Source organism: Acipenser ruthenus, chromosome 19 (genome assembly GCF_902713425.1).
Source record: "Acipenser ruthenus chromosome 19, fAciRut3.2 maternal haplotype, whole genome shotgun sequence".
NCBI lineage: Eukaryota > Metazoa > Chordata > Actinopteri > Acipenseriformes > Acipenseridae > Acipenser > Acipenser ruthenus.
In genome coordinates this window covers 15,794,651-15,810,735 of record NC_081207.1, presented here as the reverse complement: position 1 = coordinate 15,810,735, position 16,085 = coordinate 15,794,651, and the positions used below count along the sequence as shown (strand labels likewise).

General features: G+C 40.0%; 1 protein-coding gene across 1 annotated transcript in view; it reads right to left on the bottom strand.

Annotated features, from left to right (window-relative positions):
• Window positions 1-16,085, bottom strand: part of LOC117424336 (1-phosphatidylinositol 4,5-bisphosphate phosphodiesterase gamma-2-like) — a 71,642-nt gene that overhangs the window by 12,835 nt on the left and 42,722 nt on the right. Inside the window, exons 22-24 of the mRNA XM_034040577.3 lie at window positions 2,515-2,618; window positions 870-960; window positions 152-218 (exon numbers count right to left, since the gene is read on the bottom strand). Of these exons, the coding sequence (XP_033896468.3) occupies window positions 152-218; window positions 870-960; window positions 2,515-2,618 (262 nt within the window). The remainder of the gene's footprint in view (window positions 1-151; window positions 219-869; window positions 961-2,514; window positions 2,619-16,085) is intronic.

Sequence of the window (16,085 nt, the reverse complement as noted above, 5' to 3'; positions counted from 1 at the left end):
AGTCCAAACCCTGTGTTACAATAAGATTAGTTTTTTGTCTGTGTATATCTTAGTGACAGCTGACTCTATGCATATCCATTTATTATTATTGAAAACCTGTCAATGTGTCTGGCAAGCATTTCTGTACAGCAAGAGAAAGAGGCTTTCTTACAAAAACTGCATTTGGAAAGGTCCACCACGCCTTTGCACATCCCTTTGAGAGGATTATTCTTCAACACCTTTAAAAAATAAAAATACTTATTTACACCTTTCCTGTCAATCACTAAACACTTCAATAACTGGATTTCAGCTACAAATCTTACCTGTTATGTAGGTCTCATTTTTTTAAAGCATGGTATCTGGTTCTATACTCGCTACATAGATGTAAGTCTTGGTTTCGGATAGCGTTGCACTTCCTTGGTCATTCCACCTGTAGGGTGAAATTGTCTCCACCCTTTCAGCCAACGGCTGCTTTCCTGGCAATAACCAACCATCTGCTTCACTATTGCTTTGACAAGCTAAGGTGAAATGACCTAGGAAGTGCAAGTGTAACTGATTTTTTAATGTCAAAGTATGAAAACTTTAATGGCCTTAATGTAGCACTAGAAATCGTTTGAAAATCGTGTTTGTTTGCTATAATGTGTTTCTTTCAAACCTGCACATATGAAATCTATCTAGCTAATGGAAGTGCAAAACAAGTAAGATCTATAGAATTTTTGCCTGCTTCATTGTTGGCGTAATGTAATTTCATGAAAAAATGTGATACGAAAAGGACACAATATGTCTATTTCGTTTTTTTTTTTTTGTTTTTTTTTAATGGCATTATTTTAAATTCTCATATCGAGATGCTTGATAAAAGCATAAGTTTAATTTTGTTTTCAGTCAACTACCTCCAGTTTCCTCAGCTCCTCCTTAGTGATTTCCTCCACATAGTTGGATGGGAAAAAATGCTGGACTTTCCCTTCATAGTCTCCTCTCCACCTGCAGAAGCAAGGGGAGGAAGCAAAGCCATCATTCGTCTGGAAGATAAAGTGATTCTTCTTTTCATGGACAACATGTCATGACGTTGGCTTGGTTACAGCTGCGGCCAAAAGTTTTGCGGCACCCTATAGAATTAACTCTATAGAAGTTTGCTTCATAAAGTCGAATGAAACCTGCTGAATAATGTTATGTTAACATATTGAATTGCATACCACTTTGTAGTTTTCCATATACTTAATGAAAAACTGACAAAAATTGAAAAATGTGACATTTTGAAATCTAGCATGAAATACTGTACTACTATTATGGCTTCCGGTAGACTTTTGCAATATAATTTTGTAGTTTCTTTGATTACATGATATTAAATAAAATATCTAAATAATGTTTGTTTCATTTTAAATGATGTCTCAATACTAAATTTCTAGGTGGTGCACAACTTTTGGCCATAGCTATAAATCCACTACAGTTGTTAGATATGTGCCCTGTAATCTTGGTACACACAGACACACACACATTGGTTTTGTTACTATCTTGAAAGGTAGCAATACAAACGATTCAACTAGAAGTCTTTTTCAATGTCTTCAATGTTAAACATTATTTGGTCCATATACACCATTCACAAGCCATCTTTAGAAGCATCAATACTGCATTGCTAATGTCTAGTGCATGCAACATAAGCATGGAAAAGGGACCATGAAGAGATCCTTCACACTGTACCAGCTGGGGTTGGTAACCACATCACTCCGTGACAGAATTACATTAATCGAAACTCAGTTCAACATTGAAGACAAAAGCTGGACGAAACATTTGTCACTGGATTTATTGAGTTCCTTTAAGTATTTCTAAAGTTAGTACTATTGAGTGTTTTATAGTTATGGCTCATGAAGGTGACAGCTCTTTTACCGAAAAACAGCACACTTATGGGATTCAATAAATAAATAAAAAATAATAATAAAGTGTTCCTTTTGTCCATTAAAAGACTAAGTCATGTAGGACAAAACATAAATCGTTTGTATTGGTTACACTATGTGCGAGATGTGTGTGTGTTTGTCTACACCTTTAAATCACAGGTTTAAATGAATGCATATTTCCATTTGGGCTATTAGGGGTCCTGTATATTGATTGGGGGTTGACCTTTATATACACCATTCTTAATTGTTTGTCAGTACAATAGTAGTAATGTAATGAATGTTTCCTTCTGGATGAATATAGGATTTCTAAAGAGGGTTTAAATTTTTAACAACCCCTGTCCGTTGGGATGTCCCGGTGTTGTGTACCTCAGTGGTGGTAATCCTGCTTACAGTGCTTGCTGGATAAATATGTTGGTATCCCTGTCGAGATACCTGCCCACTCTTTAAGATGTGCAAATGATTTTAATGAACAGTTTGAGGTGCAGTGGTACCCCAGATATTATTCCTGTACGACCAGTGCAAAACAACATTTTTTTTTTTTTTTAAACTGGCAAGAGTGGCACTAAAAAATATTTAGAAAATCCATCTAACATTTTTACAGTCATATCTAGTACATGTGGTGTCTTAAATTAAAAATGCTTACCATTGTTGGCTTTCCTTGGTTACATTGTGGATAATGGCTCCTCTCGCAAAACTTAACTCATCTGGTTGGCTTTTCTGATAGTCATACACTGCCTTCACCGAGATCTAAGGATGCCATTAACAGTGACAATATTAAAAATCTAATGACATTTGAATTCAAATGAATAACAAGATATTACCCCTGTTTTGGCCTATTTGCACTGGCTCCCTGTGGAGTATAGAATTTATTTTAAGATGTTGTTGCTAATTTATAAAGCCCTGAATGGCTTAATTTACAGGGATAATGTGTTAATGTTTATGTTTAGGTAAGACAAGTTTGTGAAAATTCGTTCTTTTTGAATGGTTCATTACGGTGAATCATAGGAATCGGTTCAGAATTCCGTTTGAATCAATTCATTTGATTCACCGTATCAAACACACTGCTGATGACATGATTAGTCGAGTTACCAGCCCAACAACTCATGAAATGACTCAGAAATTAATCTCGAATCTACCGATCATTCTGAAATTTCCAACTCAAGTTGCAGCGCCCACTTAAATAAATAATACTTATATATAATTTTAATGTGTACATTCAGATATAATTTATAAATCTAATTACAAGATTTAACATTGAGCTAAATATTTATCTAAATACAGTATTAAATCTCTTAACAAGATTTGACATTTAGCTAAATAGTTAACTAAATCTTAAATCACTTAACTAGATTTAACATTTAGCTAAATATTTAACTGGCCAGCTAAATTTCTAAAAAAAAGATTTAACATTTAGCTAAATATTTAAGAACATAAGAACATAAGAAAGTTTACAAACGAGAAGAGGCCATTCAGCCCATCTTGCTCATTTGGTTGTTAGTAGCTTAATGATCCCAGAATCTCATCAAGCAGCTTCTTGAAGGATCCCAGGGTGTCAGCTTCAACAACATTACTGGGGAGTTGGTTCCAGACCCTCAATTCTCTGTGTAAAAAAGTGCCTCCTATTTTCTGTTCTGAATGCCCCTTTATCTAATCTCCATTTGTGACCCCTGGTCCTTTTTTCTTTTTTCAAGTCAAAGAAGTCCCCCGGGTTGACATTGTCTATACCTTTTAGGATTTTGAATGTTTGAATCAGATCGCCGCGTAGTCTTCTTTGTTCAAGACTAAATAGATTCAATTTTTTTAGCCTGTCTGCATACGACATGCCTTTTAAACCCGGGATAATTCTGGTTGCTCTTCTTTGCACTCTTTCTAGAGCAGCAATATCCTTTTTGTAACGAGGTGACCAGAACTGAAAACAATATTCTAGGTGAGGTCTTACTAATGCATTGTAGAGTTTTAACATTACTTCCCTTGATTTAAATTCAACACTTCTCACAATATATCCGAGCATCTTGTTAGCCTTTTTTATAGCTTCCCCACATTGTCTAGATGAAGACATTTCTGAGGTCTTTTTCATAGTTCCCTTCTTCAATTTCACTATCTCCCATATGATATTTATAATGCACATTTTTATTGCCCGCATGCAATACTTTACACTTTCCTCTATTAAATTTCATTTGCCATGTGTCTGCCCAATTCTGAATGCTGTCTAGATCATTTTGAATCAACTTTGCTGCTTCAACAGTGTTTGCCACTCCTATTTTTGTGTTGTCTGCAAATTTAACGAGTTTGCTTATTATACCAGAATCTAAATCATTAATGTAGATTAATGTAGATTAGGAATAGCAGAGGACCACCACTGGTTACCTCACTCCATTTTGAGGTTTCTCCTCTAATCAGTACTTTCTGTTTTCTACCTGTTAACCACTCCCTAATCCATGTGCATGCATTTCCTTGAATCCCTACTGCGTTCAGTTTGAGAATTAATCTTTTATGCGGGACTTTGTCAAAAGCTTTCTGGAAATCTAAATAAACCATGTTGTATGCTTTGCAATTATCCATTTTCAATGTTGCATCCTCAAAAAAGTCAAGTAGGTTAGTTAGACACGATCTCCCTTTCCTAAAACCATGCTGGCTGTCTCCCAGGATATTGTTACCATATAGGTAATTTTCCATTTTGGATCTTATTATAGTTTCCATAAGTTTACATATAATAGAAGTCAGGCTTATTGGTCTGTAGTTACCTGGTTCGGTTTTGTCTCCCTTTTTGTGGATTGGTATTACGTTTGCTATTTTCCAGTCTGTCGGTACAACCCCTGTGTCAAGAGACTGTTGCATGATATTGGTTAGTGGTTTGTAAATAACTTCTTTCATTTCTTTGAGTACTATTGGGAGGATCTCATCTGGCCCAGGGGATTTGTTTATTTTAAGAGCTCCTAGTCCCTTTAACACTTCTGCCTCTGTTATGCTAAAGTTATTTAAAATTGGATAGGAACAGGTCAACATGTTGGGCATGTTGTCCGTGTCCTCCTTTGTAAAAACCTGTGAAAAGTAATCATTTAATATATTTGCTATTTTTTTTTTTCATCTATGATTTTGCCATTTGTGTCTCTTAGACATTTAACCTCCTCTTTGAATGTTCTCTTGCTGTTATAATATTGGAAAAATATTTTGGAATTGGTTTTAGCCCCCTTAGCAATATTGATTTCTATCTCTCTCTTGGCCTTTCTAACTTCCTTTTTGACTTGTGTTTGCAGTTCCAAGTACTCTTTCTGTGTGCTTTGTTTTTGGTCCCTTTTAAACGCTCTGTAAAGTGCCTTTTTTCGCTGAATATTTTTTTTAATTGATCTATTAAACCATTTTGGCCATTTTGTTTTAGATTTAGATTTGTCTACTTTTGGCATGTAATTGTTTTGTGCCTCTAGTACTACATTTTTAAAAAACAGCCATCCTTTTTCTGTGGATGTTTTTTCTGTTTTACTCCAATCTACTTCTGTTAGTCTCCATTTCATACCTTCATAGTTTGCTTTTCTAAAATTGTAAACCTTAACTTTAGTCATTACTTTTTGGGTTTTAAAAAATATTTCAAATGAGACCATGTTGTGGTCTGAGTTTGCCAATGGCTCTCTGAACTCTGTTTTAGTTATTCTGTCTTCATTATTTGAAAAGACTAAATCAAGGCATGCCTCCCCTCTAGTCGGTGCCTTGACAAATTGCGTTAAGAAGCAGTCATTTGTCATTTCCACCATTTCAATTTCGTCCGTCGTGCCCCCCATCGGGTTTTCCCATTTTATACAGGGGAAGTTGAAATCCCCCATTAGCATGGCTTCTCCTTTTCTACACGCATTTCGAATGTCATTGAATTACAGATTATTTTGCTCAGCGTCTGAATTTGGCGGTCTATATCATGCTCCTATTATTATGCCCTTTGAATTTGTGTCCATTATTCTGACCCATATTGATTCTGCATTGTTTTTTTTGTCCTGATTTAACACCTGGGCTTCAAGACTATTTCTTATGTATAGCGCTACCCCTCCGCCTCTTCTGTCCTGCCTGTCTTTCCTATACAGTGTGTACCCACTAATATTATATTCGTCTCCATCACTCTCAGACAACCGAGTTTCTGTAACACCTATCATATCGTAGTTACTTGTTAGTGCAGTAGCTTCAAGTTCTAACATTTTGTTTCTGAGACTTCTAGCATTAAGATAAATACATTTTATAGTGGTCTTGCCTGAGTTGTTAACCTTGTTTTGATGTGGTCTCCCTTCTGTTTTTTGTTTTCTCCCCCCTTCCTTTCTAGTTTAAATGCTTCTGGACCTCCTCAAGGATCCTTTCTCCGAGTAGATTGGTTCCCTTTCTGTTAAAGTGCAGTCCTTCCCACCTGTATAGATAGTCCTTGCTGTAGAATGTGCTCCAATGTTCAAGAAAGGTGAAGCCTTCCTGTGTGTACCACGATTTCAGCCATGCATTTTGATTTTGTATTTCCAGCTGTCCATATGGTCCTTTGCTAGGCGCCGGCAGTATCCCAGAAAATACCACAGTTTTGGTCTGGTCTTTTAATTTACTTCCTAGCTCTCTGAATTTGTTTTGCAGGGATCTTGGCCTGTCTCTTCCAATGTTGTTTGTACCGATGTGGACGACTACTACCGGGTCGTCTCCTGTTCGTTCTAGGAGCCTGTCCACATTCTCAGTGATGTGCTTGACTGAGGCTCCTGGAAGGCAGCACACTGTTGTAGTAAGGGGGTCCGAACTGCGAACTGAACTTGCTGTGTTTCTCAATATGGAGTCCTTCATTCTCTTGATGTTGGTTTTGGTCATCTAAATGTTGAAGTGGCTCAAATTTGTTAGATGTCTGGATTTCTGGTGGTTGTGTTTGACAAAGTTTCTTTTTTTCCCTGCTTCTGCCTATCTGAACCCAGCTGTTTCGACTCTCTTCCATCTCCCTGGTGGCTTTCAGTCTGCTAGGGGTGCAGACTTCCATGAATTGTGGGTGTGTCAGCTCCTCAAGCTCCTGTTGCTGTCTCATTTCCTCCAGCTCCTTTTCTAGCAGGCTTAATTGCTGAAGCAAGTCCTGGATCGTGCGGCACTTTACACAAACTTGGTTGAGCTCTGTTGGGTTTTCTCGGATTTCCCACATCATGCAGTTGTCACAGATTACTGGCTTGAAGACATTTTTTTTAAGTTTAGTTTAGATTCTGCAGCTGTCAACCTGCTTTCAAACTGCTTCTAACTGCGTTGTACTTGTCCACTCGTACTTCTCCCACGATGCCGCTTCCACACGTTGTCACTGGGAAGTCTGGCTGCCTTTGTTTGTGTTTGTGCTGCGGGCTCCGCCCCTCCCCCTGTGTCCCAGAACTCTGCGGGATTTGAATCAGCTGCTCCGAGTTTCAGCTTGTTATCAGAAAAATACATGCAGCTGCAAGGCTTTAAGCTGCAATGTTTTCTGATTAAAGCTACTCCAAATTTAAAGATGTAATCCCTCCTTTCTGCTTCTAACTGCGTTGTACTTGTCCACTCTTACTGCTCCCACGATGTCGCTTCCACGACATCTCTTAATCTCTTAATCTCTTAAAAACTCTTAACAAGATTTAACATTTAGCTAAATGGTTAACTAAATATTAAATTTCTTATCATGATTTACCATTTAGCTAAATATTTAAATAAATCTTAAATATCTTAACAAGATTTAACATTTAGCTAAATATTTAACTGGCCAGCTAAATCAGGAGTTTGTATGCAAATGAGCCCCGCCTGTTTTGTGCTTTCAGGTGATTTGATTGGCTATTGTTATGCTAATTTCTAAATATGCAAATGTGAACATTACAAGAGCCAATCAAATCACGTAACTAGATTTATAAATTATATCTGAATGTACACATTTTAAAAAAAAAATTATTTATTTTCACAACATTTATAAATCTGGGGAAAAAACACAACATTTAAGTTACATCTGGGAAAAAAGACATACACTTTTTTTTACACATGGCACCCCATAGTTCTGAGCGCTGCAAATTTCATAGTCAGGGTTGTCTTGCTTTTGCTATTCTTTCTGATTCATCGTAACCGGGTGGGTTTAGATCGTATTGTTGAGAAAGTTATGAAACTTAATCCCAAATCTGCCACGTTGGCTCCAAATGCTCTATAGTTTAGAACATAAGAACATAAGAAAGTTCACAAACGAGAGGAGGCCATTCAGCCCATCTTGCTCGTTTGGTTGTTAGTAGCTTATTGATCCCAGAATCTCATCAAGCAGCTTCTTGAAGGATCCCAGGGTGTCAGCTTCAACAACATTACTGGGGAGTTGGTTCCAGACCCTCACAATTCTCTATGTAAAAAAATGCCTCCTATTTTCTGTTCTGAATGCCCCTTTATCTAATCTCCATTTATGACCCCTGGTCCTTTTTTCTTTTTTCAAGTCAAAGAAGTCCCCCGGGTTGACATTGTCTATACCTTTTAGGATTTTGAATGTTTGAATCAGATCGCCGCGTAGTCTTCTTTGTTCAAGACTAAATAGATTCAATTCTTTTAGCCTGTCTGCATACGACATGCCTTTTAAACCCGGGATAATTCTGGCTGGGGACAGGTAAGTAAGCTGGGCTGAGTTGAGTGGGGGACGGAGGGGGGTGATGCTGGGACGCCAGAATCACCGTCGAGCCCTCTTGAGGTGTCGTGGGCTAGTCGACGAAACACTGAGGATGGAAGGTGCCCACTTGAAAACCCCAGAGATGTACCCTACTTAGCTCAATCCAGACGGTTGTCATGCTGATGCGCTGGGGAGGCCGCACTTTGGTTGATCCCCGGAGCCAGCATCGCAGCCGTTGTGTGTGCTGATGCGCCAGGGAGGCAAAATAAGCTGATCCCTGGAGCCAGCATTACACTTCAGCCATTAACACCAGACAGAAGGATATCTACATCATCATATGGAAGGAAACGTAAATGGAGGGAGACACATATGGATCACATTAGTTTACTGTAAAGCTACGTCTTAGTTGGTGCTTATCTTGGCGAGAGCCGAGTTCAAATCAGCATGAAGTTTTAACATCTACTCTCGTGTAATGGAAATCATGAAGATCTGGATACGTCCAGTGACTGCTGTGAATAGTGCAGCTGGCAACAAGGGAAAGACCTTGTGACAGCCTGGAGAGACAGCTGACAGGAGGAAAGAGACCCCATTGGGGCTGGTAAGGGTTAGCTACCCTTGTCGGCAGTATCCAGCTCTGTGTTTACAGGATGCTGGAGACACCCGCCCAAGGCTTCTAAGAAATTAAAGAGAAAAATACCCCTAGAGTCTGCGAGAGCGGGGGCGGAAGATGACTCAACGTTGGACAACACGGTTAACGACTTAGGAACGGAAACGGATATGAGTATGGAGAGTACTTCACAAAAGACTAGTTCAAGATCTGCAGTTAACAAAGACATGGAACTCCAGGTTTGTGTCTGCGGCTGGAGCAAGGCGACAACGGTCAGGGGTTTGAAGATTCATCAAGGGAGAATGAAATGCTTGAGGGAGAAGGGACAAGGGCCTCGCATTGATCAGTACTTCTTACGAAGTCAGTCAAGTCAGTCGAATGAAATCCAGCGACAGGAAGCAAACCACAGTTCGCAGGATATCAGCACCCCTGTCATAGATGTGAGGAGGACTTGCATGGACACAGTTAGTGATGAACCTAATGATCCTTGTGAACCCGGTCAGACAAACCAGCATAAGAGAGAAAAGAACCTCAACGGGCACAAGCCTGGAGTTAAATGGCCAAGAGCTTGTGAGAAAACTGCATGGGACACAGTAAACACAGATCTCTGCGTTGCATTGGAAAGATTAAGTGGAACAGTTGAAAAGAAGCTGGATAAATTTGGGGACATCATCTACGCATATGGAAGTGAGAGGTTTGGAGTTGAAAAAAGGAAGGAAAAAGTACAAACTATTCCTGGAAAGTCTAGACGGCAGCAGGAGATTGAACGCTTAGTTAGAGAAAGGAGACAGCTGAGGAACCAATGGAGAAGAGCAGAACAAAGTCAGAAGGAGGGACTCAATCTCTTACAAAGGGTCATAAAAGATAAGCTTGCAACATTGCGCAGAGCTGAGCGCCTACGGAAACGCTACAAAAAGAAGGAGCGTGCGAGAGCGAACTTTTATAAAGACCCATTCAAATTTGTAAAGAAGTTATTCACCAGTGAGAAGAATGGCACACTAAAAGCATCTAAGGTTGAGCTGGAGAGATATTTGGAGGAAACACATACAGATTCAAAAAGGCAGGAGCCTATGTCAGTTCCGTCAGACATCCCACCTATCAATCCACCAGAATACCAAATGGAGGACTGTGCACCTAAGTGGAAAGAAATAGAGCAAGCTGTGAAAAAAGCAAGGGCTTCATCATCTCCAGGGCCTAATGGAGTTCCGTACAGAGTGTACAAGAGTGCTTCAGGAGTTCTACGAATTCTGTGGAAATTGATGAAAGTGGCATGGGAAAAACAGGTTGTACCAAGAGCATGGCGCCGAGCAGGTGGAGTCTTTATACCTAAAGGAAAAGATTCTACAAGCATCAGTCAGTTTCGTCCCATTTCCCTATTAAACGTAGAAGGCAAGATTTTCTTCAGCATTACTGCTCAGAGATTGTCAGCTTACCTATTAAAGAACTGCTTCATTGACACTTCAATACAAAAAGCGGGCATTCCAGGTTTCCCAGGTTGCTTAGAACACATCAATGTGATCTGGCAACAAATTCAATCAGCTAAAAAGGAGAGGAAGGAGCTCCATGTGACATTCCTGGATTTGGCTAATGCATATGGTTCAGTGCCATATGAACTACTTTGGGCAGCATTTGATTTTTTCAGTGTACCGATGACAATAACAAATTTAGTGAAAGCCTATTTTGGAGATTTGCAATTCAGTTTTTCAACTTCAGAATTCAGCACTACATGGCAATGCCTAGAGGTTGGAATAATGGCAGGATGCACCATTTCTCCACTGGCTTTTACCATGGCAATGGAAGTAATCATTAGGGCATCAAAATGGGTAGTAGGAGGAGAGCGCTTGGCTTCTGGAATGCGACTACCACCAATTCGAGCATACATGGATGACATGACAACCATGACTACAACAGTAGCCTGCACTAATCGATTATTGGGCAAATTAACCAATAACATTGAATGGGCACGAATGCAATTCAAGCCCACTAAATCAAGGAGCATCTCTATAATTAAAGGCAAAGTAGTAGATAAAACATTCTTCATTAATGGTGAGGCAATACCAACAGTGTCTGAGAAGCCAGTGAAGAGTCTTGGGAGATGGTACGACGGGGATCTAAAGGACACAGTTCGTGTGGGAGAAGTTAGACAACAAGCATTGGAAGGGTTGAAGAGCATAGACAGCTGCGCTCTACCAGGTAAACTAAAACTCTGGTGCTTTCAGTTTGGTCTACTGCCGAGGTTGCTGTGGCCACTGACTGTGTACGAGGTTTCTTTGACAACAGTAGAGAAGCTGGAAGCTTTAATCAGTTCATACATCAGGAAATGGTTGGGAGTTCCACGCTGCCTCAGCAGAGTGGGACTTTATGGTAAAGGAATACTGCAGCTACCAGTCTCTGCTCTAACCGAGGAGTTTAAGTGCGCCAAGGTCAGACTGGAAATGACATTAGTAGAGTCACGCGATAAATGCGTAAGGGAGGCAGCACCTGTGTTGAAAACTGGAAGAAAGTGGGCGGCAAAGAAAGCTGTGGAAGATGCAAAGGATGCCCTTCGAATTGGTGATATCATGGGGCAAGTTCAGCATGGAAGAGGGGGTCTTGGTTTCAGTTCAACTCCTCCTACATGGCACAAGGCGACCCCAGGTCAAAGGAGGAAGCTGGTAGTCAACGAGGTGCAAAAGCAGGAGGAGAGGATGAGGTGTATAAAGGCCATTTCCCAGGCCAAACAGGGAGAATGGATGAGATGGGAGAGTGTGGAACAACGCAAGATTGGCTGGCAAGACCTATGGTCAATGGAACAGAGCAGGATCAGTTTCCTCATCAGGTCAACATATGATGTTCTCCCATCACCACAGAACCTAAACCTCTGGGTAGGAGAGGATCCCTCATGTCCTTTGTGTTCATCAGCTGCAACATTAAGGCACATTTTGACAGGATGTAAGGTGGCTGTTAGCCAAGGACGGTTTACTTGGCGCCATGACCAGGTGCTGCGATGTTTGGCCTTAGCATTGGAAGACAAGCGTAACATGACCAATAAGTTGCCACCTGTTCCATCAAAACAGTACACACAAAAGACAACATTCCTCCGCCCAGGAGAGCAACCACCAAGAAAAGGTGTTAAAACCAATCCTCGCCCAGGACAACTGGAAGCTGCTAGAGACTGGAATATGCTGGCAGATGTTGGTCAACGGCTTATTTTTCCACCTGAGATTGCCACCACTAACCTTCGACCAGATATTGTCTTGTGGTCTGGATCAGCACGCCTTGTTCACCTGGTAGAGTTAACAGTGCCATGGGAGGATGCTGTAGATGAGGCGTATGAGAGGAAGAAACTGCGGTATGCTCAACTAGCCACTGAAGCGGAACAGCGAGGATGGAGAGTTCGGGTTTACCCAGTGGAAGTGGGTTGTCGAGGATTTGTGGCACACTCTACAACCCGGTTTCTCAGAGACGTCGGATTCAGTGGCCAAGAGTTGCGTCGCACAGTGAAGAACTTATCTGAAGCAGCAGAGAGGAGCAGCAACTGGCTGTGGTTGAGACGGAAAGATTCTGGCTGGGGACAGGTAAGTAAGCTGGGCTGAGTTGAGTGGGGGACGGAGGGGGGTGATGCTGGGACGCCAGAATCACCGTCGAGCCCTCTTGAGGTGTCGTGGGCTAGTCGACGAAACACTGAGGATGGAAGGTGCCCACTTGAAAACCCCAGAGATGTACCCTACTTAGCTCAATCCAGACGGTTGTCATGCTGATGCGCTGGGGAGGCCGCACTTTGGTTGATCCCCGGAGCCAGCATCGCAGCCGTTGTGTGTGCTGATGCGCCAGGGAGGCAAAATAAGCTGATCCCTGGAGCCAGCATTACACTTCAGCCATTAACACCAGACAGAAGGATATCTACATCATCATATGGAAGGAAACGTAAATGGAGGGAGACACATATGGATCACATTAGTTTACTGTAAAGCTACGTCTTAGTTGGTGCTTATCTTGGCGAGAGCCGAGTTCAAATCAGCATGAAGTTTTAACATCTACTCTCGTGTAATGGAAATCTGGTTGCTCTTCTTTGCACTCTTTCTAGAGCAGCAATATCCTTTTTGTAACGAGGTGACCAGAACTGAAAACAATATTCTAGGTGAGGTCTTACTAATGCATTGTAGAGTTTTAACATTACTTCCCTTGATTTAAATTCAACACTTCTCACAATATATCCGAGCATCTTGTTAGCCTTTTTTATAGCTTCCCCACATTGTCTAGATGAAGACATTTCTGAGTCAACATAAACTCCTAGGTCTTTTTCATAGTTCCCTTCTTCAATTTCACTATCTCCCATATGATATTTATAATGCACATTTTTATTGCCCGCATGCAATACTTTACACTTTTCTCTATTAAATTTCATTTGCCATGTGTCTGCCCAATTTTGAATGCTGTCTAGATCATTTTGAATGACCTTTGCTGCTTCAACAGTGTCTGCCACTCCTCCTATTTTTGTGTCGTCTGCAAATTTAACGAGTTTGCTTACTATATCAGAGTCTAAATCATTAATGTAGATTAGGAATAGCAGAGGACCTAATACTGATCCCTGTGGTACACCACTGGTTACCTTGCTCCATTTTGAGGTTTCTCCTCTAATCAGTACTTTCTGTTTTCTACATGTTAACCACTCCCTAATCCATGTGCATGCATTTCCTTGAATCCCTACTGCGTTCAGTTTGAGAATTAATCTTTTATGCGGGACTTTGTCAAAAGCTTTCTGGAAATCTAAATAAACCATGTCGTATGCTTTGCAGTTATCCATTTTCAATGTTGCATCCTCAAAAAAGTCAAGTAGGTTAGTTAGACACGATCTCCCTTTCCTAAAACCATGCTGGCTGTCTCCCAGGATATTGTTACCATATAGGTAATTTTCCATTTTGGATCTTATTATAGTTTCCATAAGTTTACATATAATAGAAGTCAGGCTTATTGGTCTGTAGTTACCTGGTTCGGTTTTGTCTCCCTTTTTGTGGATTGGTATTACATTTGCTATTTTCCAGTCTGTTGGTACAACCCCTGTGTCAAGAGACTGTTGCATGATCTTGGTTAGCGGTTTGTAAATAACTTCTTTCATTTCTTTGAGTACTATTGGGAGGATCTCATCCGGCCCAGGGGATTTGTTTATTTTAGGAGCTCCTAGTCCCTTTAACACTTCTTCCTCTGTTATGCTAAAGTTATTTAAAACTGGATAGGAACAGGTCGACATGTTGGGCATGTTGTCCGTGTCCTCCTTTGTAAAAACCTGTGAAAAGTAATCATTTAATATATTTGCTATTTTTTTTTCTTCATCTATGATTTTGCCATTTGTGTCTCTTAGACATTTAACCTCCTCTTTGAATGTTCTCTTGCTGTTATAATATTGGAAAAACATTTTGGAATTGGTTTTATCCCCCTCAGCAATATTGATTTCTATCTCTCTCTTGGCCTTTCTAACTTCCTTTTTGACTTGTGTTTGCAGTTCCAAGTACTCTTTCTGTGTGCTTTGTTTTTGGTCCCTTTTAAACGCTCTGTAAAGTGCCTTTTTTCGCTGAATATTTTTTTTAATTGATCTATTAAACCATTTTGGCCATTTTGTTTTAGATTTAGATTTGTCTACTTTTGGCATGTAATTGTTTTGTGCCTCTAGTACTACATTTTTAAAAAACAGCCACCCTTTTTCTGTGGATGTTTTCTCTATTTTACTCCAATCTACTTCTATTAGTCTCTGTTTCATACCTTCGTAGTTTGCTTTTCTAAAATTGTAAACCTTAGCTTTAGTCATTACTTTTGGGGTTTTAAAAAATATTTCAAATGAGACCATGTTGTGGTCTGAGTTTGCCAATGGCTCTCTGACCTCTGTTTTAGTTATTCTGTCTTCATTATTTGAAAAGACTAAGTCAAGGCATGCCTCCCCTCTAGTCGGTGCCTTGACAAATTGCGTTAGGAAGCAGTCATTTGTCATTTCCACCATTTCAATTTCGTCCGTCGTGCCCCCCATTGGGTTTTCCCATTTTATACAGGGGAAGTTGAAATCCCCCATTAGTATGGCTTCTCCTTTTCTACACGCATTTCGAATGTCATTGTACAACAGATTATTTTGCTCAGCGTCTGAATTTGGCGGTCTATAGCATGCTCCTATTATTATGCCCTTTGAATTTGTGTCCATTATTCTGACCCATATTGATTCTGCATTGTTTTCTTTGTCCTGATTTAACACCTGGGCTTCAAGGCTATTTCTTATGTATAGCGCTACCCCTCCGCCTCTTCTGTTTAGTTTAGTACATGTTGCTGACTCTATGTTGGAGCCACAATGGTGTCAGTTTCATAATCTCGACTACTGATGTTGTACTAACGTTTTACTTTTTGTTTTTATTTTTTTTTATTTTTTATATAACTACATCGGTTACATTGAGTTGTATATATATAATAGTTCATGGTAGTCTTTTTCTTTGGGCTTAACTGGTTTGATTTGTTTGAAATAATTTGTAATTTTACCAGACAGTGTACATTACTACAGGATTTCAGTATATTAGACACTTTACTCTAAAACCTATCGCAAAAAATGAGTGAGATCACTTCAAACTGCAACTACCCAGACAATCAATGATCCTTTTTGGACATTTTTCAGTTAAAATAGCCCAGTGATTCAGTTCAAATAGCCCAGTGATTCAGCCAAGACAGAATTATTTTGCTTAAGTGAATCTGTGAATCAAAAGAACACATCTGTTGAACCGGTTCACCAAACTGAACTGAATCAAACGAATCGAGTCAGAAAAAAGAATCAAACTGCACACCACTACGCCGCGTACGCAGCATAAGGGACCTTTAAGCCATCTGTTAACATGCTTAAACAATCTCGGGTTATACGCTGCCAAAGATCTTCTATAGACAAAGATGGTCAACTCTGCTGATTTAACATTGGAACTTCTGTCTGTGCCTAAGCGTTGCATCATGGGAATCCAAAGAGTTCTGGTAGCGACTTTTCCCCTATCTATATAATGTAAAGCCTGCCTCATTT